Source organism: Mytilinidion resinicola (assembly GCF_010093595.1).
Source record: "Mytilinidion resinicola strain CBS 304.34 unplaced genomic scaffold BDZ99scaffold_12, whole genome shotgun sequence".
NCBI lineage: Eukaryota > Fungi > Ascomycota > Dothideomycetes > Mytilinidiales > Mytilinidiaceae > Mytilinidion > Mytilinidion resinicola.
Window position 1 is genome coordinate 462060 of NW_022985448.1, and position 19798 is coordinate 481857.

Here is a 19798-nt window from a genome sequence, read left to right on the forward strand (position 1 = left end):
GCAATTGGGGTGGAGGGGAGAGTGGGCGTAGCTGGAGAGGGAGCTGTGAGGTCTTGTTCTGAGGTTGGCTGCGAATCGCATGATCCGAGATCGCGGCATTTGCCGGAGGCTTGGCAGGCAACAGGGACTCTCCAAACCAAATTTGAGTCTGCGTCTATCGATGGGTCTTAATCAACATCACGACCCGGCTGTACAATGGGCTGAACGTCTTCTCTGGGGTCGAGAAAGAGCGCGCGGAGTTCATATAAGCTAAGCCAGGAGTCAAGTAGCTTCAACATAGGGACTCCAAGATCACTTCGCAGAACCAATTCTCTCCAACGCTCAGCAAGACAGCGCTGTCTTCCGCCATCCATTGATGTCTTCGCCTAGATCTCTCCTAACCTAGACCCCCCAACCTGTTCCATCCATCCGCCCACCGCATTAACAAAGGAGGGTGGAAAAAATCATGCAACGAGATAGACGGACCCATCTCTTCCTTCCTTCCTACCCTCTTATCCTCACTATCTAAACACCCAAAAAGAATTTCCCATCGTATGCAGTTATGACTCCATGCTCCCAAACTTAAACGAGAACCCAAGCCCCGTAAGACGCTTGCACCCCTCTGAAACGTAAACGCCCCACACCCGTTTTGTTTTCAAATCTGAAAGCCTCCCTTTTTCGAAAGGTTCCATGGACAAAGAAAAAGAAAGTTACTCCAAAGAAGCGCCGAGTCCCAATGCGCACCCCGCCAGCGCCATGCTTTCCGTTTGTCTCCACCCGAGTTCCCAGATGCCAGCCACGTGGGGACGAACAAAGTACAGTTCAAGGAACATTTGACAGCAAAGAAATTTGGACTGAAAGGAAATGGAGAGGAGCCCCTACTGTGAATATTGGTATGAGAGATCTCGCTCTGAACGCAATTACAATAGAAGCTAGAGGTGCACTGGTGGCCGAGGCCTTCTTTGGCTTGGATGCACCAGTGAGGGGTATATATGTATAGGTATGCGTGAGTTGCGTGATGCGAAAGGAGAGATTGTGCTGCTGGACATCGTTGAAACACCCTATAGGTTGTCCGGTTTCGTCATAGGCGACACAGCAGGCGACTCTTCCGTGCTCGAGGTAGCAGTGGTCGTAGTCGTGCTACCTTGCGCCTTCGATGGGGGCCAAGGCCTTTTATCGTTGGCCTTGGATGAAGACTCTTTCACTAGTGGCATAACGACTTCGCCCTCTTCTTCCGGTATAGGAGGACAGTATGTTTTCAGGACGTGTTTTAGGGCTGGCCGTCGGATGGGTTTGGCGAGGAAGAAGTCCATGCCTGAGTCGAGACATTCCTGTTGGCTGTTAGATAGTACTCGACAAAAATAGGTCATAATTGCTTACCTTGACATTGCTCTCTTCTGCGTACGCGGTGAGAGCCACTATAGGTGCCGAGAAACCGGACTGCCGTATCAATCGAGTAGATTGGAGACCGTCGAGGTTAGGCATCTAGCGAAATGTCAATTGGGATTACATTGTCCAGGCAGCGAGCTAAGCTTACCTGAACATCCATGAAGATCAGGTTATATGGGTTAGAGTTTTCCATGCTTTCCTTAACTCTGTCAAGAGCTTCTTGCCCATCTATTCCAAATTAGCATTGGAGCTGGCCACGAGACGCATGACAGTGAATCTACCTTTAGCAACAGTAACGTCATAAATGTCCTCTAGCTTCAGCATACGCAACACGACCTCCTGATTTGTTTTGTTGTCCTCAGCCACGAGCACCTTGACCTTGTCACCCCTTTTGGACGCGTCTGCAGCTATCCGTTCCATAGCAGCCATTTGAGAATTGGGCGACTCTAATGGCGCGTTCGACGCGAAGAACGGATGGCTGAGACCGACTAGTCGTGGTTTGGAGTCTGTTTCAAACACAGGGCCGGGTGCTCCAGGAGTACTGACTGCCGATTGAACTGAGCGACCGGACCTTGCATCATCCACAATGGCATCGACTCGACTCCTTCCCTCGTCCAGGGAAGACGCCCTTGTTAAGCCGCCTTCTGCAAAATTTACATTGTTTGAGCTTGCCGTACTGTCAGCTCGACTGTTGAGATGCCTTAGAGGGATTTGCATGGTGAAAATGCTCCCATTCCCAACTTCGCTCTTGACACCCACAAATCCTTTCATGAGACCGGCCAGCTGGGAGCAGATACTCAGTCCAAGTCCCGTACCACCAAATTTCTTGCTCAAACCCAAATCACCTTGTACGAATGGCTCGAAAATCTTATCTTGAAGATGTTCCGGGATTCCTGGTCCGCTATCTTGAACTTCGAACTCGAATTGAAGCCATCGACCGGGAGGGGGGGTCACAGCTCTTTCTTGCGCCATGATCGAAGCATAGACACTCGGCTTGTCGTAAGCATTGATGGTATTGGCCGTGTCCATGTTGTGGGGTGTTTTTATCGACGCTGAGTTCTCGGATGAGCCTCGGATTCGTGTTCTCGATTGCCGCATGGAACTCTGTCTAGACTGTGTTGATCCCTTACGGCTGCTGTCAGACACCGTAGCCTCTCCAGTGCATCGTATTGTCATCGTCACAGATCCGCCCGGAGGCGTGAATTTGAGACTGTTGGATACCAAATTGATCACCACTTGGAGGATTCTGTGTTGATCTCCCCACAGAATCATGTCTTTTATGCGACCAAGGCCGTATGGGGCGAGGTCGGTCTGTTCGGAGGATTTGCCTAGATCGTCAAAGTTGGCGTCGATCGGACCCTCAAATTTCACCCGGAAGTTGATACCGCCCTCCTTGGCTTGCTTGTCGAAGATGGCGAGAACTTGGGAACTAATATCACGCAAGCGGAATTCTCTCTCGTCGAGAGACAGCTGCTGCCCAACTTGGTTTTTACTATAAACTGTTAGCCAAGTCGCAGTATGACGATTCCTCCAATGCAATGTGCTCACCTGAATGTCAATAGATCAGTTAGCAGATTGAGTAGCAGGTCTCCACTTTTGTAGATGATCCCCAGCGAACGCTTCAATTTTACTGGGTCGTCTTCGGACATGCACACGGCGCACATGCCCAAAATTCCGTTGAGTGGTGTCTTCAACTCATGCGAGATATTCGCAATGAACAAAGTCTTGCTCTCATTTGCGGCCTCCGCAGCTTTCTTACTGAGCTCCAACTCAGCCGTACGCTGCTGCACTCTTTCTTCCAGCTTTTCGTACTGCATCATGAGCTCATCGGACATTTCGTTGAACGTTTGTGTTAAATCGGTGAGCTCATCGTGGATGAAGTGTTTGCGGTCCTTGACTTTCCCAGGAATCCGGAACTGGCGTCGCCGTTCTTCTTCCTTGCGCTCTGCGTTCGTTTTCCTTCCACCGCGAGTATAAGTCTTGACTTTACCAAAGAATCCTTCTTTTCTAGCAAGAGCGTCTCGGTGATCATCATCGGTACCATCGTGTGTATTGAGACTTCCAGTGTCCGAAAATCCTGGAGGTGCAACGGACTTTTTCGTTGCATCCCGCAGCCGTCTGATGGGACGGCTGGAAATGTGAGCGACGGGGAAGGCGAGAAGAATCATACCGCCCATCGTCCCAAATACACAAGCTATAATGACCTTGCGCAGATGGACGATCGGCGCCCACACCTCAGCATGGGATTGCTCTACGATGACAACCCAGTCTACGAGACTCGTATTGACAATGGCGTAGCCAGCTGCAACGTTGTCCCTTTCTTCGTTCTTGGTCGATATCATGCTGCCAGCGTTGTTGGTAGCCCCCGAGTCTCTGGTAATTGCCCGATGCACGGCTGGGTACTTAGTGTAGTCGAACGGCTTATTTTGCGATCCATACGAATGATCTGGATGCCTATCCGTCAACCCTGTTCGGTTGGTAGGCGGCAACACAAAATTGACTAATTCATTCGCGGGTGGGTGCCCATTGTTAGAAGTGTATAGTACTCCCTTCGGGAATTTGTTCGTCACGTTGTTCGGGCCGATCAGCATTGTGACTCCGGTGTCGTCCAAACCCTCCATAGCGTTCACAACGCTTCTAATCAGCCTGCCGTCCAAGACAACCGTAAGCCAGCCCAATATGTCAATGGCAGAGGTGTTGTTTATGATAGGCATGGTAACAGACACAAGGGAGAATGTTTGGTTGATGTTATACGGGCCGAGCAACAGATAGTTGTCTTGATCAACAACTCGGCCGCCGAACGAAGCTATCGTCTGGTTGTAGGTCGAGCTGATTGGTATTATGGTGAAGTCAAAGGCCGGATATAGCTGTGGCACGAAGCCGTATGTGTCGCCCAGGACAGCGGTGGTCCCATTTGGTGCCTTGTACGGCAACGCAAGGTCGGATACGGACGGCGCCGTTGCACTCATAACTGATGTCGACGAGTTGATTGGGAAAATCTGGGCCTGCAGGAGCAGCGCAGCCTGCTGGTCGCCTTGGAAAACAGCCTGGAGATCGGCGGTGGAGCGCACCCAATTCGCTTCCGTGTTGTTGCCATTGTTGTATCGCTGGAGCGAGCTTTGGATCAGAACTCGAGTCGCGGTAGATTTGACGCTCGACTGCATGAGAAGGAAATTCGAGGACAGCTGCGCAGCCTTCAAGGACGCGGTCAGCGCGAGACGGGAAGCCCTGGGATACTGTTAGAGCAGGACCAGTAAATTGCGCGGAGGCACTGACCGTATGTCCAGAACGAAGCCGTGGTTTGTGACCTTTGATATGTTATGTTAGTAGAAGGCTCCAAAGCTTCTCAAGCTCCAGCGAGCAAGGAGGAATTACCCAAGTCGCAATGGCAACGACTGCCAGGCCGATCAGCGAGGCCAGCAACACCAAACATCCCAATTGCTCCCGGATCGGAATCCGCATCTTGACCATTCGAGCGATGGAGAGGGGGGCGGGAGAAGGACAGCCAGCGGCGCGGATGGTCGCGGCGACAGCCTCTGCGGTCAGACCCGAGCAGGCGTCGAGGTCGGGGTGAGTGAGGGTGGTCGAGGAGCGGAGACCGTCGCACTTCCCATTCCTCTTTCGTGGCGAGGGCAGGGCTCCAACAGGTGCACGACGCGGTTCAGGACGGGGCAGTTCAGAGAGACGTCCAAGACACTGGCTGAGAGGCAATATGCCGTCTCGGAGTGGCGTCGCTCTAGGCCAGAAGCGTCAGGCGAGGGCTGAGAAAGCAGAAACCGGCCGGCGACGCGTGAAAGACAGTCGATGGGCCTGCTGTGGCCGCCTGCTGTGGCCGCCTGCAATGCTCGTCTTGGGCAATCGGTGAAGGCCCTCGGGTCCCAGTTGCGACGGCGCTGTCAGGCTGTCAGTCTGTCAGTCCGCGGCCTCCAACGTGGCCGGTGTCGCGGAGCCAGCTGGACACGAAGTCTGGCGTGGGCGCAGGCGGGCGTCGAGCCGGTGCAGAGGAGATTTGGGGCAACGGCCCCTAGCAGCGGCGCTGCAGTGCGACCGGCCATCGGCTGCAGACGCCGCGCGCCCTGAGATCCGGGCGGGGAGACAGCCTTGTCGATGCATGCCTGCCATGGCATTCTTGCGATGCTGCATCGGGCCGGGCTGGGGTGCAATCGCATTGTGGGCAACCGCCCCGGCGAAGCCAGCAGCGAGCCTTCGCTGTTCCGCGATGCTTCCCAGCACTCGACGGCTGGTGGTGCCCGCCCGGCATGCCGACTGCGCGTCTCGGGCATCTCTGGGGGCGGCAGACGCCCCACGCGTGCCGATGGAGGGCGAAGCGATTTGCTGCGATCGTCGCGGCTCGTCTGGAACACAACATCCTTGACACCACCGAGCGACGGTCTCGAACTTTATCCTCGTCGAAAAGCGGGCCGTGCTCCGCTCGCCCAACGCACGCCGAGGCCAAGTTTCTGCCTGGCACCAGGGCTGGTTACGAGCAGTATATATCACAGCATCGCTGCGGACAATCTGAGCATCATCGGCACCACTCTCGACGACCACCACTGTTTGTTGCGCCCGCTCCGGTCTGAACTGATTCCTCGCCTGCGGACCGATCCGCTCTCGGCTGTTTGATGGGACAGCTCGCGCTGCGACGGGGAGGAACGTGTCATCTTGACAGTTACACAGATGAGGGACGGCGTTGGACGAATTCGGCACGGAAGAAGATAGATCTAAATGCTTGTCTTGACGAACGCTGTCCAAGTTTCCAGGGTACCTAGCACGCACGCTGGCTGTGTGGAGACGCCAATCATCAACAGCCACTCTCGTCAAAGAGGGATCTATATCGACTCCAAAATTCGGTACGGCTCCCAACGTCGCTAGTGATCCTCCTCTCGACGCCCCCTAGTCAGAGAGCTTCTCCAAATATCCTCCTCTCCCAGCCCAGTCAAGGTACCGTAATACCCCTAATAATTGATATTCCCAAACGGCTGCGCATCGAGAGGCATCTGCGCTCTCCCCGGACACGACCCATACAGCCCAAGCCCCTTCTTATCATTCCGATAATACCGTCCCATCTTCTTAAAATGCGTGATCGCAATCGTACAGCTGCTCGCAATCATCTCCACCTCCCACCCATCGCGTAAAAACCCATCCCGAAAGATCACCAACTCGCCCACCTCCGCCCCATTCGCAGCAACAGTACCGCACTCGCTGTACGTAAACCGCGCAAACACAAGACACGACGACCCTTCAACAAACGCCAGCGAGATCGGCCGGTCGTCCAGCCGCCAGTAGAACGCCGACCGTCCCCCCTCCATCGGGATCTTCCAGTCGTTAAAGTTTCTCGATTCCATGTTATACAGCTTCGCCGAGCCTCCGGACCCGCACACGATCTTCGCCCGCGGGCACCACGGCAAGGGGCCGTTATTGTCGAAGTCGATGGTCGCCACCTCGTCGCCCTCCGACGCCTCCACAGATCCCCGCTGCACGCGCCGTAGCGTCATCTCAGACTTCTTAGACAAGAAGCTGGGCGAGCCGCGCGAGATAATCTTGTACAAGGGAGCGTGGGTGGGGCCGAAGGGGACGAGGATCTGGACCTTCCTGCTGATTTGGCGGAGGTGGTAGGATATCTTCGGGACCGAGGACATGCTGGAGTCGCGCCGCTCGTAGACGGGGGGCGAGTGGGGTTCGTAGTGTGGGAGCTCTTCGTGGTCATGCTCATGGTCGTCCATTGGGAGGTCGGTTGGACCTAGGGATTCAAGGGTTCGGGTGTTCATGTTTGTATTCATATTCGTGCTCATCCAGAAGCTGGATTCTGGTGGACGGCTTTCACTTGTCGTTTAGAATGATAGAGTTTGAGTCAATGAGGATGAAGTAGACAAAATGGAGCATTTCTTTGACACCGATGTGCTTACGGCCAGACGCGGTGGAGGGTGTGAGAGAGTTGTAGACGAATGGGGAAAACAGCGATGGAGCGACGAATATAAAGAAAAACATCGAGGACTGAACCGGCGAGGCGGGGCCTGGCACGCGTGGGGCCCGAGGTTGCCGTCATCCATGGGCCGTGGCGAATTAGCACGCTGTTTACTATCTCCGGCCATTGACGGCGCGGGATACACGAGTGTGGTTGACAGGTCTGACAGCTGTGGAGAGAGGGTCTGGCCTATTTTTGTTTCTTTTGGAAATGTCCCCACACGCATCATGCAGCACAGGGGTCCTAACTAGTGTCCGTAAGGGAAACATTTCACGCGTATAACAGGCGGTCTAAGCTCTACTCGGATAAGCCACTGGAGTGGCCCTTGCTCAACCCACTTAGCATTTTATTTTTTAAATGGACCACGAACAGACGATATGCTCGTGTCCCACAATACCGCGTCTAATTAGCTGTTCTCAGAAGGGCTTGCATTTACAAAGCAAGATTACTGATTTTGCTGGCACCAAAGTCTCCCAGGGTCTAGAGGCTGCGAATCACGTATTCACTGAGCCACTTGACGCTTGGTAGAGGACCCTGGATAATGATAGCCACGCGGGCTGGGAAGACGACAAGCTTTATCTTTCCTAACCGACGAAGAATTGCTATATATACTCTAGCCAGAACCATATGTAAACCCTACATCATTCCCTCTTCAAACGTCTCTCCCCCAAATTCTCCCTCGTGCATCTCAAACCCAAACTCCAACCCAAATCCCACTACATGTCCCTCGAATCCCCCATGCTGCGCAAACTCACCACTCGTCCCACTCGCCTTCCATCCCATTCCTCCCCCAAGTCCCTTCCCCCTGCTGCCCCGCCATTAACCTTACCATCTCCTCAAACTGCTCCGTATTTCCCAGCCCCTCCTCCGCACTTCCTGATCGTCTCCTGTAAGTCAACCGTAAGCTCACCAACAGCCTGTCGCGGCGCTATCATGCCACCCTCAGCGATCTGGTCGGCGATTTTCGCTCGCACAACCTCGAACGCGTTGCGATACTTCTTCGCGGTTTGCATGCGCTCCGCCATGACGAGGAGCACAATGCTGCAGGCGCTGATGTCGTTGCTGGTCGCGGGAGTGGATATGTCGGAGGGTGAGGACCAGGCGCAGCAGATGAGCGGGAGGCCGGCTAAGAAGACGGTTTGGAGGGACATCATGCTGTAGCCGACGTACATTATTTGGCGGAGGCGCTTGTAGGTTTGGCAAATGCCGCCGCACGACGCAGCGAGAGCTTTTAAGAAGCGGGGTGACGCTTGGGGTTTCGTCAATTATGGGTAGAAGAGCAGGCGGAGGGTTTTGAAGTAGAAGACCATGTAATGATCATAGCCGTCGAACGCCTTTCCATCAGAGTCAGTCATTCTTCGCGCATCTTGCGAAATCATATCCTTCCAATGCGTTAGCTGGCTGATGAAGCCGTCAATCACCGAGTCTTGAACGGCTTCAGTGTGATCTACGCGGTAGATAGTCTGCTCGATCTGTGACTCTATTCGTCGGATTCGAAGGACGTGGATACATAGAGATAACGTGGTGCTCATAGCTGGGGCAGGTGTAGACTCTGTCCCTATCTGGGCATGCGCATCAAAGGCATTCTCGACCACGTCGGGGTCATTGCATGCTTCATCAATGTCGAGTGATAGGGGCACATCGATATCACGGTCCGATAGTCCGAATGGCCTTCCAAGCGGTATCGAGATTTGCCTGTCGAATGCATAGCAGGCCCAGAATATCCGTTTCTGCATCTCAATTCCAAAGTGAAGTCCCTTCGCAGGTGGTATTTGACGATGAAGGCCCAGATCGATCGCGTTGAGCATGGCAAGCCGACTATACGCCCAGGCGCCGGGGTCTCTAGATGCAGGAAAGCAATAAACCGCGAGAAGCATTAGCGTACACACTGAGCGGGTGTCCCGAAATTGAAGTATCTCATCAAGGTGCTTTAGGGAAGCGGCGTAGTGTGATTCGGGCTTAAAGGCAGGGTTCACTTCCCCAGAAGTCTCGAGAAATCTACCAGCAGTGGCATACACGAGATGCAAAATGCACTTTTCGTAGGTGTCGAAGATGGTGTACCGGCGTGCGTGGAGTGCTTTAACCCACACGGAATGTAAGACTGGCCAACGCGACGATATGTGCTTCATGTAGCCTACAATCATCCTGTCTCCTACTTCGGGGGGATTTCGGAGAAGCAAACAGTTTCCTCGTCATTAGTAAGCGATGGGGGTCCGGAGCTGGAGAGGCTTGTCCGATAACGAGGCGAAGCATTCCGCCCTGGTTGCTCTTCTCTCTCAGAAGAAACCCGACCAGCCGTCTCATAGTGATATGGGATGAAGGTCCAATGTAACCGCCATTTGCATCTAGAGAGAGGTCTTTGAGCACTACGACTATGGAATCAATCTGAAAGTCTTGGCCCTCGTCATCGTCGTCTGACACTAGATCGATGTCTGGAGGTTCGAACTGTCCCGGAGTCGGTGGAGGTACTTGGAATTGCCCAATAGGGATGTGCGTGCTTGAGCTCTGGCGCGAGTGCGCTGACTGTGGTTGGTATCGCCATTGACTGTTCCCTGGATCCGGGAGGCCCTGCTCAGTCAAGGAGCTCTCGAGCTGCTCAACGCGGGATTCTAGCGACCGAATGTAGTGATTACGGCCAAAGGGCATGGGCTTATTCGGAAGGATATACTCGCATGGCGTTTGGAGACTCCTGCATTTGGAGCAGGAGGGGTGCGCACCGTCGCATTCTGACTCGGTGAGAAGCTTTATATCATCTACAAGGTAAATAAGACGAACTTTGCTTTCGGAGTTTGCACCTTTGACAAGCCAAAGCTACCCTAGGACGTTTCGTGGGTCGATGGGTTTGCTCGTATTCGGTCATCTTCATGGTCACGTTGAGTTTACGGGAAAGAGAAGAGGATACCGCCACCTCGAACCATTTCGTTCCACCCCACTGATGCTCTTCATAGCTTCTTGCTATTGATGGCCTTGTGGAGAATTTCGTCCAGGGCCCAAGATAAGCCGTGATAGATCGCATGGTGTTGATTGGGTTCTTCCATCGGATCCGTCGACCCGCTAGTTAGATGCGCGGCCCTGACTCATAAAATAGATAATACTGAGAACATACAAAACGCTTTGAAAAGGCTGACAGGTTTAAAGCTGGGGTGATTTCAGACCGCGCCGGTTCTGTATCGACTTTGAGAATTTTGTGTGGAGCATGAACCATCTCGAGTTATTTTGTACTGAAGAAAATTGGTGCCGATATCTAGTGAGAACGTTCGAGCATTTTGGTACAACATTGGGTATCATAGAATAATTGATGCCTCCCTCTCCACACCCTGAAAATCCGCCATACCTTCAAGCACGGCATTTCTCAATTGAGCAGCAGCTCGTCCTGCTTCCCCTCCGCTCTTCTTGGCTTGCTCCAGCCCAGAAACAATCGCAGTTTCTGCCTTCTCATTGAAAACCCGTTGCCGGTCCTCCCTATCCTCATACATCTCGGCTTCGTCGTCACTAGGTGTGCTGAAAATATTCAAGTGCCGGTATACATACGATCGCTGAGTGATCATATGCTGGTCCACATTAGTCAACGGAAATCCTGGCCATGGCCCAACTAGAGCACCAAAGCCGACCGATTCAGGCACCAATCCTACTCTCACGAGTAGTGCAAGACTAGCGATCTGCTTCACGAGCAGCTTGCCTTGGCTACCAGCTTTGCCGAGCGTTGCCTTCGGCGCAGACCACTTTCCAGTCGAGTCCATCTCCCACCCAAGGAGTCCAAGGAAGCATTTAAGGGTTTTCACCCATCCGCCGGCGCAACTGACAACCTCATTGCCGGCAACCTGGAGAAGCCAGTCGAAGATGTCTAACGAGGAAAGCCGAATGTCAGCGGCCAAGTGAGTCAGGCCAGCTCGTGTGTACAGTAGTAACTGGTCGGCATGACTTGCGATGTCCGCTACGGGCAGACTTTGCAGAAGCTTCAAGAGCTGATGGCGGACGCTGTTTGATGCGTCAAGAATCAAACGTTGGATTTCGGGAAGAATGACAGCGACTGGCTGTGGTATGGCTGAGCCATTTGGTGTGCTAAGGATCGCAGAAGTCAGATATGCGAGTGATTCTCGCCGCTGAGAGTCTGCTTTGTGCGAAAGTAATGACAAGTGATGAGAGAATTGTGAGGCGGTTGACGGAGCATTGGTTGAAAGAGATTGCTGGTTCAGGACAATTGCTAGAGATGCATGAGCTCAGTTGTAATAACGTATGACAGATATTCATTCTTACACTTTGCTTTGAAACTGGTGTCTGTGAAATTAGCAGCCTGCGCTTTGGTCTTGCCAACCCTGAGCTTCACTTTCTGCGTGGCACATTAGATCACATCGATGAAAGGATGAGCTCCTATACGCACTTGGAAGTCCTTCTTCTTTTCTTTCTTCTTTTTCGCGCTGGAACCCATCTTTTCGCCGAAGCTGTGACACTGTCTGCCGTTGATGAAGACCCTGCGACTCGAAATTTAGTGTTGTCTGCGTGGACCGTGCATGGTTAGTCAGCAAGCTGTTCCATAGTTAGTTATACCTACGGCCGAGCTGGAGCTCCTCCACCGCGAAACGTTCGATCACATACGAGCTTGGAAGGGTCGAAGTCAGATTTACGACTGTGTTTGGGAGCAGGATTCACAAAAGCTGGTGAACGGCGTCGGCTGCCCCATGATAGCAGTGATTGCGCGTGACGATCTCCTTTGGTCGTACTTAGGGCATTTGAAGGATATCGGACCAGACGTGAAGATCTGCCAAGTGTCCTGGGGCTAATTTTGAACCAGACCAGGGGACTGAAGCCATTGCAAAGCATCTCAACGAGTTCTTGATGACAGTCGAGGCATAAGAGTGAATCGGTAGCATATTTTCCATAACACAAATCTTCATTATAACACGTTTGGATGTAGTCAATCTCCATGTATCATTAGTGAATAAACATATCGGCGTTATAAAGCAAACGAATACCTAGTCCTTACATTCCATTGAATTTATCAATGATGCCAAGCTTCTTCGGCTAAACTTGCTTCGGGTGAAATTTTATAACCCACCACAACTACATCCCACATCTTTCTTGCTCTTCAACCACACATCATGATTGTAAGGCAGCCCTACGAATAACCACAGTAATTCATCTCAGACTGACTTCTTGCAGCGCCGTCAAGCTCGCGAACGGCGTGACTACCTTTATCGTCGCGCCCTTACTTTACGAGACGCCGAGCTCACCTCAAAGCGGGCTGCGCTGAAAAGCTCTCTTGCGTCCGGAAAGCCTCTCGACTCGGCCGTTGCAAATGACAAAACCCTCAGGAATGATTTCAAGTACGACGAATCTCGAGCAGATCGGACAGCGGAGGAGGAATTAGCTCTGGATGATGAATACCAACAGCTTTCTGGAGTCGTGGACCCACGTATTCTGGTCACAACCTCGCGCGATCCTTCGTCGCGACTTTCGACTTTCTCCAAAGAGATCAAACTGCTACTTCCCACGTCAATTCGCTTGAACCGTGGTAATACGGTGCTGCCAAACATGGTATCCAGTGCCCTCGCACAAGGCTTGAGTGATCTGATTCTTCTTCACGAGGCAAGCTATTTTGTGTACGCCAGTGTGTGTATCTAATGCTAACCTTATGATAGCATCGTGGCACACCCACTGCTCTAACAGTTTCTCATTTTCCTCATGGTCCCACAGCTTCCTTCTCCCTTCATAATGTGGTACTGCGTCACGACATCCCTAATGCCTCCCGCGGAACCGTTTCCGAGTCTTACCCACACCTGATATTCGAAGGTTTCAGCACCAAACTGGGTCTGCGCGTTGTCCAGATCCTCAAGCATCTATTCCCACCCCGCGAAAGCTCAGCTAAAGTCGGCAATCGAATCGTCACCTTCAAGAATATTGAAGACAGCATCGAAATGCGCCACCACGTCTTCGTCAAAACTGGTTACCAGAGCGTCGAGCTTGCCGAAGTAGGGCCACGGATGACGATGCGACTCTTCGAGATTCGAGCTGGGACACTTGACAATAAAGACGGGGATGTTGAGTGGCATATGAACCAGTACACTAGAACATCCAGGAAGAAAGACTATCTGTGAAAATAGAAGTGAAGCAAACACAAGGGGTTCAATGTGATGTTTTAGCTGTGCCATCTTGCGTAAGCTCCCATTTCATTACTATTGCAGTACCTCTAAATATTCTAAGTGTATATTGCGCCGTTCAACCCAAGATCAGAATCCATATATCTCCATCAAAGCTGACCATATTCAATAGGGGTTTCCTTGCTTCTTGCACCCTTCTCGGTGTCTTCCACGCCGCCAACGGAAACATTGCTATTTTGGTCCGCTGGAGCAGCGCCTTCCAAGATCTCTGAATCATCCATCGCTTCGGCGATGAAAAGACCTTCGGGCGGGAAATGTTTACAGGTCCCGATGTTCATAGGGATCGAGATGATCTAAGGTCATTAGGCATATGCTCTATCGGGTCGCGGAAGATGGATTGCTCACCAGTCCAACAAAGTACGATAGTTGATAGATGCGAGTCCAACCTTCAGCGATTGGGTGTTTGTTGATGGCACAGACAAAACCGGCCATCGAAGGCCACGTCGCCATGAAAAAGGTGAAGAATGCTCTCCAGTTCAAATCAGCAGTATACCAATAGATACCATCCTACAATGATTAGCAGTATCCAAGATGACCAGCATCAGAGACGTACCTCACTATACAGGTCTGGAATTTTCCAAATCTGTTTACGCACTATCCAGAAATCGGCGAAAATTGTACCGGCCATCGGTGCGATGAACACTTCACGGCACATTTAGCCAGACACATGTGAAAACTTGGGATAGGGGATTTACCTGCAAAAGAACTCAAGACTGTCAGGAACGTAAGAGCCTGAGTCAAGAAACGCCAGGGCTGTATGACAATTCCTACAACGCAGATGACGATGCAGCCTCTCCTGATATCGATGTACCGAGGAAGGATCGCAGCAATGTCCATTCCCGAGCTCATACCGTTCTGCGTAATGTTTACGAAAACTTGTGATGAGATGAGACCAACACCTACTTGGGGTCAGCAAAGCGTTACTTTGATCACATGCAGGAAATTTTCAACGAACCAGTGAAGAATGTCCCTGCCCGGCATGCCGCAGTATAATGGATGCTTTGAACATATTGCAACATAAGCAGCGGGTTCCAGATGACGACGCCGTACATGTTATTCGTTGCCGAAGTGACGAGTATGCCAATGAGCGCACCAAGCGTGACGGTCAAAGGCATGGATATGGCCATTGGAAGTACCGAAGCATTTCTTGTCTTGGAGTAACGGGTCCAATCACTAATGCGAACCTTTCGATTTGTTAGTCTTCCGAGTTTGAACGAAGAGTCTTGCAATAATAAACATACTGAGCCACCAGTGTATGCTCCGGCTACCGACGACATCGAAGACATCATAGCGAAAGCGGCGTCTTTTTGGGAGATGGCGATGACAGGCTTAACTCAAACCCCTGTCGTGCCCAGTCCGTTCAGGCCGACTGTACAAGGCTGAAGATGCGTCATGACGATTGGTTAGAAGATGTCCTATCCCAACAAACCGTTTGTAATAGAGGCTTAAAAACAGAGCTTTTAATGGCTGAAGACTTATACTGCGCCTTGCAGAGGCAGGTACGGCGGCTAAGTCCGAGGCTACTTAAATACCAACCTCGCCCGCTCAATCTGACTGCTTGGTCCAAGTTATTTAAAGAAACATTCTCTCATTTTTATCAAGGCCGCAGTCGATACCTACGGGTCAGATTCTCCTTCATGGCAGACTTACCACAGGTAGCATATTCAGAAGCAGGCCCAGATGTCCAACCGTGGCCTCACCAGCAAGCACACTACTACGCACTAGCGCCGCCCGGGCTTAACAACGAGACCAGCATCCACCGCGTAGATACTTCAAAGCATGGCTTAATTTTGGGATTCAGGAAACAGACATTCTGGTTTATTATCGTTCTTAGCGTCGTAGTCATTGCGGCTGCCATAAGCGGTGGTGTTGGGGGTTCACTAGCGTCCAAAACGCAGAGTGGGCTTCAATACTTTGGTGTCTCAGACACTTTACCTACGAAATACAGATCAAAATCCGAACCTCAATTACGATCAACTGAAACTATCACAATCACGCCTTCGTCGTCGTCCTCCGCTAACGCCACATCCCCTTCAACCACAAGCACTTCAAGCTCTACCACATACGCCTCTAGAGCCCTCCGCCGTTCTCCGTATCGACAACTCGTGCCCGTCCCAAAGTACTCCTCTCCAGTCGTGGAGTAGAGAGGCTTTCAGCTGCAATCCCTTGACAGATTACAATGGTCACGACGTGGCGGGGCTCCTAGCATACAGTTTGCAGGCTTGCATTGATGCTTGTAGCTCAATGAATTGGGCAGCTGGGAGATCGAATTGTGTGGCTATAGCTCTGGCATGGGATATGAGTAATGCGTATGCATTATACCATGGCGCAAACTGTTGGCTAATGGGGAATATTTCAAAATCTGCACTTGCGGCAAATTCGAATGGGACTATTGCTATACTGTGTGGTTCGGGGGGTTGTTAAGTTCAATCTTTGATAGTAAAGAACGTTACGAATCTTTGGGAAGGCTTCGATTGCAATAGAGATATTTTGAGCAGCAAAGAGTTATTTAGAAGAGTTTATAGGAGTTATAAGAGACGAAGAACCGGGTTAATTTTCGGTTCTAACCTTAGCATCAGTGCTTCAACGAGTTCTGAAGACCTTGAAATTTCCCAAGCCGGTAGAAGCTAATCTATTTCAAGTCTCTAATATTAAGCTTGTTTACTCTTTGCCATCATTAGTCCCAAGCTCCTCCACTCGGTCCTCTATAACTAGTTGCATAAACCTATCACTTCTTCTCTCTATAATAAGCTAAATAAGTTTTTTAAACTTCCTAAGACCCTTATATATCTTATTAAACTTAATTTTCTAAAGTTTAGCCTTTTGAAGTGCTATAATTATATAAAAGGTAGTGGCTGTGCTGGGGTAAGCGGATCCGGAGTTGAGACTTGAGGCCCCAGATCTGGACTCTGTTCGACAGGGACAGGGATACACAACCTGCCCCGGAAAGCCCGTAGTCCTGCCAGCCTCCAGGTTCTAATTTCCAGGTCTTAAGTCTCGAGTAAACTTGCTCTATGATATGTTATGGACCATTCTGCAGACAGTCACATTCCTTAGACAATACGCTCCTCAGACAACACGCTCCTTAGACAACACACTCCTTAGACAACACGCTCTTTAGATAACACGCTCCTTAGATAGCACGCTCCTTAGATAAAACGTTCTTAAGACGAAATGTCCTTAAGACAACCATGAGCTTAAAACGATGAGATCTCAAGATGAGAGACGTTCTCCAGACAGTCACGCTGCGAGCATATAGAAAAGGTGGTCCTTATAGCGAAGGGCCTAATTGTTTCGAGACGGCCGTGCTGGATCTGCTTGCTCGCTCGTGTCGTAAAGACTAGCGGCATGCAGCGAGTTGGTCCTTCAAGCAGCAGTGGCAACAGTGAATACTGCGTATCCTGCACGCTTCATGCGGCCGGTAAGCTGTCTTGCCAATTAAACGTAGGTTGCTGCACTCTCCTGCTTGGTGTCGTGCCTTGCGAAGTCCCGCTATGGTTTATAACAAATAAAAATAAAAATTTTCCCCTAGAAAAGAACCTAAACTTCCTCAGCTTACAAAACTATTTCGGGCCCAAATCCATAACCCGGGAATGGTTTGAGGTTCCTCGCTGAAAGTTGACAATTTCTGGTTGGTACATCTGGCACTGCGCCGCAGCGGGTGAGCGAGGGTGAGTAAGGGTGAGCAAGGTGGAGCAAGAGTGAGCAGACTTGAGGAGACCTGAGCCGAAGCTGAGTTGGGACTGAGCCGAACTCAGCCATAGCGGCGCAGGGTCACGTGAGCAGCGGGGGTGGGTAGAGTTCACATAAGTTACGATTCGACCATGGTGCTAGGAACGCTCCGGGCTCACTCTGAGTGCTAGGGCGTTATCGCGTGCATCGGGAGAGTTGCTAGCTTCCGCAACCCTCGAGACGGAGACTCCACTCCAAACCGCAACACCACACCACCGTGTCAAGACTCGCGGACCGACATAGAAGAACGCGTCTGGGGCCGCGGCAAGATGCGGTTGCCCCTCATTGTCCCGCATTCTCAGCTAGGGTCCTGTTTGTTGGTTCCTGAAAAAGCCACCGAATCTTCTTCTATCACTGAACTATTACGCTACAAATTTTCGTTTGTCTCTCTCTGCACCAATTGGCAATGGCTCTAAAGAAGGTCTAGATCTTTTTCCTGGAAACGTGCTGTACGGGTAGCTATATGGCTGCTGGGCAGTGGAAGTATGATGCGCTCCCTGGTGACTTCGAAGAATCTCGAAACACTGACGCGTGAGAGCCACAGAACAGAAGATGTTTCAAATACCAAAGACACATTGGAATATTATACGGACCTTGCCAAATTAGCAGAGAAGGGCAAAGTTAGCGTACGTTTAACCCAAATCCACATCATACAATACTCTCTCCACATCATACAATACTCTCTCCACATCATACAATACTCTCTCCACATCGCCATCCCGTTACAGCTCCAACTAATTACCCCCAGGCTATCTTTTTTGCGGATTGGTATGGTGGGTTCGAGATATACGGCGGTAGTATGGATGCTATGCTACAAGCAGGACACCAGGTCGCCCATCTCGACCCATTGCCCATGGTTTCAGCAATGGCTGCAGTGACAAAGTCGGTATCTTTTGCTGTCACGATGAGCACCAGCTACGAGAATCAATACGTGATAGCTCGCCTATACAGTACTCTGGATCACCTAACGAAGGGGCGATGTGCATGGAATATCGTCACGAGCTGGTCAAAGTGCGCAGCGAATGCATTGGGACAAGAGGGTGTGATACCCCATGACGAGCGATATGACATGGCGGACGAATTTATGGACGTGACCTACAAGTAAGTCCCGGAATTATTGTCTTCTAATAACACGTAAGGATATCTTTTGGGACTGACTTACTGACATGAACATCACAGACTCTGGGAATCATCCTGGGCCCCTGACTCCGCCGTCTGGAACAAATCAACCAGCGTCGCCTACGACGCTTCCAAGGTCAAGAAGATCGCAAATACTTCAACATGGCAGGCCGCAACCAAGTGCACCCTTCTCCCCAACGCATCCCCGTGCTCTTTCAAGCCGGCACATCCAAGCCTGGCGCCGCATTCGCTGTGAAGCACGCCGAAGCTCTCTTCCTCAACACTTTCACCGTAGCGCAGGCGAAGAGAGTCATCGCAGACGCGCGTGCCGCAGCTGCCGCTCGGGGCTGTGACCCTAAAAGCATCAAGTTCTTCCCTTGTATCGTGCCCTTCATTGGACGAACGGAGGAAGAAGCAAAGGAAAAATACGAATATGCGAAGAAGCACGCAGACCCCGTGGCCGGTCTGGCCCAGTTCTCGGGCTACACAGGTATTGATATGTCGCAGTACCCGCTGGATGAGCTAATCGATCTATCAAAAGCGAACCAGGCTATGGCGATCCAATCTGTTTTCCGCGCGCTAGAAGCATCGGAGTCGGCGTCGGGCCTATGGACGTCACGAAGACTGGGGATCAAGATGGCACTTGGGGGCTTGCATCCAAATCCTGTTGGAAGCGCGGAGTAGGTAGCAGATGTGTTTGAGGAATGGGCAATCGAAGGGGACTGTGATGGGTTCAACATCGCGAGTGTGACCAACCCGGGGAGCTGGCAGGATACGGTCGATTTGCTGATACCTGAATTACAGAAGCGAGGTATGTATTGGGATGATTACGAGGTGCCTGGCGGCACGTTTAGAGAGAATCTGTATGGCGCTGGACGGAAGGGGCTGAGAGACGATCATTATAGGAGTGCTTTCAAGTGGGGAAAGGAGACCCTAGAGCCGGAAGTGAAAGAAGAGGAGAAAGTGGTGGTAAGTGGGGTGAAGAAGGTCGTGGAGGAGGAAAAGGGGTCGATGCCGGAGCCTGTGGTTTTGTCGGCAAGGGCAACGGTCGCAGCTCATGAGTAGACTGCAAAAGTAGTCAGTAGGAATTATAAGAATAACACCAGCATAATTGACTCATCTTTACCTAAATAACTGAAACACTGTGCCATTCTAAGTGAAGGGAGAAAGACGCTCAGAATCATACCTCGAATATACAAGTCTACTAAAAGTCGGCGTCAAGAGGACTTCAAGAGGCGTTTAAAAATGCCTCGTGCCACCATTGGCTGGTATGACAGTGCATTGCATGCCAAGAGTTAAAGGATTACTCCTTTGGGTATGTTTTGCCTTGGTAAAGCTGTGAGAGCATTCAAAATCGTTCCAGTGGTGTTCTTACCTATTTACTTTGTCCAAAATACGAGGGCAACTGTTTCAAACCTACCTGTCGAACTAATAGAATTAAAATAAACAATAAATG

The 19798-nt window shown here is 51.2% G+C and overlaps 9 protein-coding genes across 9 annotated transcripts; 3 read left to right on the plus strand and 6 right to left on the minus strand.

Moving 5' to 3' along the window:
- Window positions 1–1009: 1009 nt before the first annotated feature.
- BDZ99DRAFT_51002 (uncharacterized protein) lies at window positions 1010–5005 on the minus strand. The gene is made up of 7 exons (XM_033724441.1): window positions 4744–5005; window positions 4645–4676; window positions 2917–4596; window positions 1650–2860; window positions 1517–1596; window positions 1360–1464; window positions 1010–1310 (listed from the first exon to the last, which is right to left on the minus strand). Exons 1-7 carry the CDS (start codon window positions 4837–4839, stop codon window positions 1041–1043), a joined length of 3474 nt encoding a protein of 1157 aa, XP_033575246.1. The 5' UTR covers window positions 4840–5005; the 3' UTR covers window positions 1010–1040.
- An 847-nt stretch (window positions 5006–5852) lies between these two features.
- BDZ99DRAFT_464167 (uncharacterized protein) lies at window positions 5853–7514 on the minus strand. Its single transcript, XM_033720244.1, has one exon. The coding sequence runs from the start codon at window positions 7134–7136 to the stop codon at window positions 6324–6326; it is 813 nt and encodes a 270-aa protein (XP_033575247.1). The 5' UTR covers window positions 7137–7514; the 3' UTR covers window positions 5853–6323.
- A 313-nt stretch (window positions 7515–7827) lies between these two features.
- On the minus strand, window positions 7828–8484 carry BDZ99DRAFT_477825 (uncharacterized protein; the record flags this gene model as incomplete). The annotated part of the gene is made up of 3 exons (XM_033722133.1): window positions 7828–7867; window positions 8089–8209; window positions 8244–8484. The coding sequence occupies 3 exons, from the start codon at window positions 8482–8484 to the stop codon at window positions 7828–7830; spliced, it is 402 nt and encodes a 133-aa protein (XP_033575248.1).
- On the minus strand, window positions 8137–9979 carry BDZ99DRAFT_572170 (uncharacterized protein; the record flags this gene model as incomplete). Its single annotated transcript, XM_033728176.1, has 2 exons — window positions 8137–9410; window positions 9472–9979. 2 exons carry the CDS (start codon window positions 9977–9979, stop codon window positions 8599–8601), a joined length of 1320 nt encoding a protein of 439 aa, XP_033575249.1. The 3' UTR covers window positions 8137–8598.
- Window positions 9980–10253: 274 nt separating this feature from the next.
- BDZ99DRAFT_419259 (putative rRNA processing protein Ipi1) lies at window positions 10254–11788 on the minus strand. Its single transcript, XM_033716884.1, has 3 exons — window positions 11715–11788; window positions 11591–11663; window positions 10254–11537 (listed from the first exon to the last, which is right to left on the minus strand). The coding sequence occupies exons 1-3, from the start codon at window positions 11760–11762 to the stop codon at window positions 10618–10620; spliced, it is 1041 nt and encodes a 346-aa protein (XP_033575250.1). The 5' UTR covers window positions 11763–11788; the 3' UTR covers window positions 10254–10617.
- A 644-nt stretch (window positions 11789–12432) lies between these two features.
- Window positions 12433–13428, plus strand: BDZ99DRAFT_477827 (Brix-domain-containing protein; the record flags this gene model as incomplete). The annotated part of the gene is made up of 3 exons (XM_033722134.1): window positions 12433–12438; window positions 12494–12943; window positions 12973–13428. The coding sequence occupies 3 exons, from the start codon at window positions 12433–12435 to the stop codon at window positions 13426–13428; spliced, it is 912 nt and encodes a 303-aa protein (XP_033575251.1).
- A 152-nt stretch (window positions 13429–13580) lies between these two features.
- On the minus strand, window positions 13581–14961 carry BDZ99DRAFT_572173 (uncharacterized protein; the record flags this gene model as incomplete). The annotated part of the gene is made up of 6 exons (XM_033728177.1): window positions 14733–14961; window positions 14447–14675; window positions 14187–14390; window positions 14045–14133; window positions 13837–13998; window positions 13581–13784 (listed from the first exon to the last, which is right to left on the minus strand). Exons 1-6 carry the CDS (start codon window positions 14778–14780, stop codon window positions 13581–13583), a joined length of 936 nt encoding a protein of 311 aa, XP_033575252.1. The 5' UTR covers window positions 14781–14961.
- On the plus strand, window positions 14686–16133 carry BDZ99DRAFT_51187 (uncharacterized protein). Its single transcript, XM_033724591.1, has one exon. It carries the CDS (start codon window positions 14877–14879, stop codon window positions 15633–15635), a length of 759 nt encoding a protein of 252 aa, XP_033575253.1. The 5' UTR covers window positions 14686–14876; the 3' UTR covers window positions 15636–16133.
- Window positions 16134–17686: 1553 nt separating this feature from the next.
- On the plus strand, window positions 17687–19585 carry BDZ99DRAFT_509597 (bacterial luciferase-like protein; the record flags this gene model as incomplete). Its single annotated transcript, XM_033724419.1, has 7 exons — window positions 17687–17706; window positions 17768–17849; window positions 17972–18324; window positions 18403–18478; window positions 18577–19008; window positions 19045–19311; window positions 19505–19585. 7 exons carry the CDS (start codon window positions 17687–17689, stop codon window positions 19583–19585), a joined length of 1311 nt encoding a protein of 436 aa, XP_033575254.1.
- Between the last annotated feature and the right edge of the window lie 213 nt (window positions 19586–19798).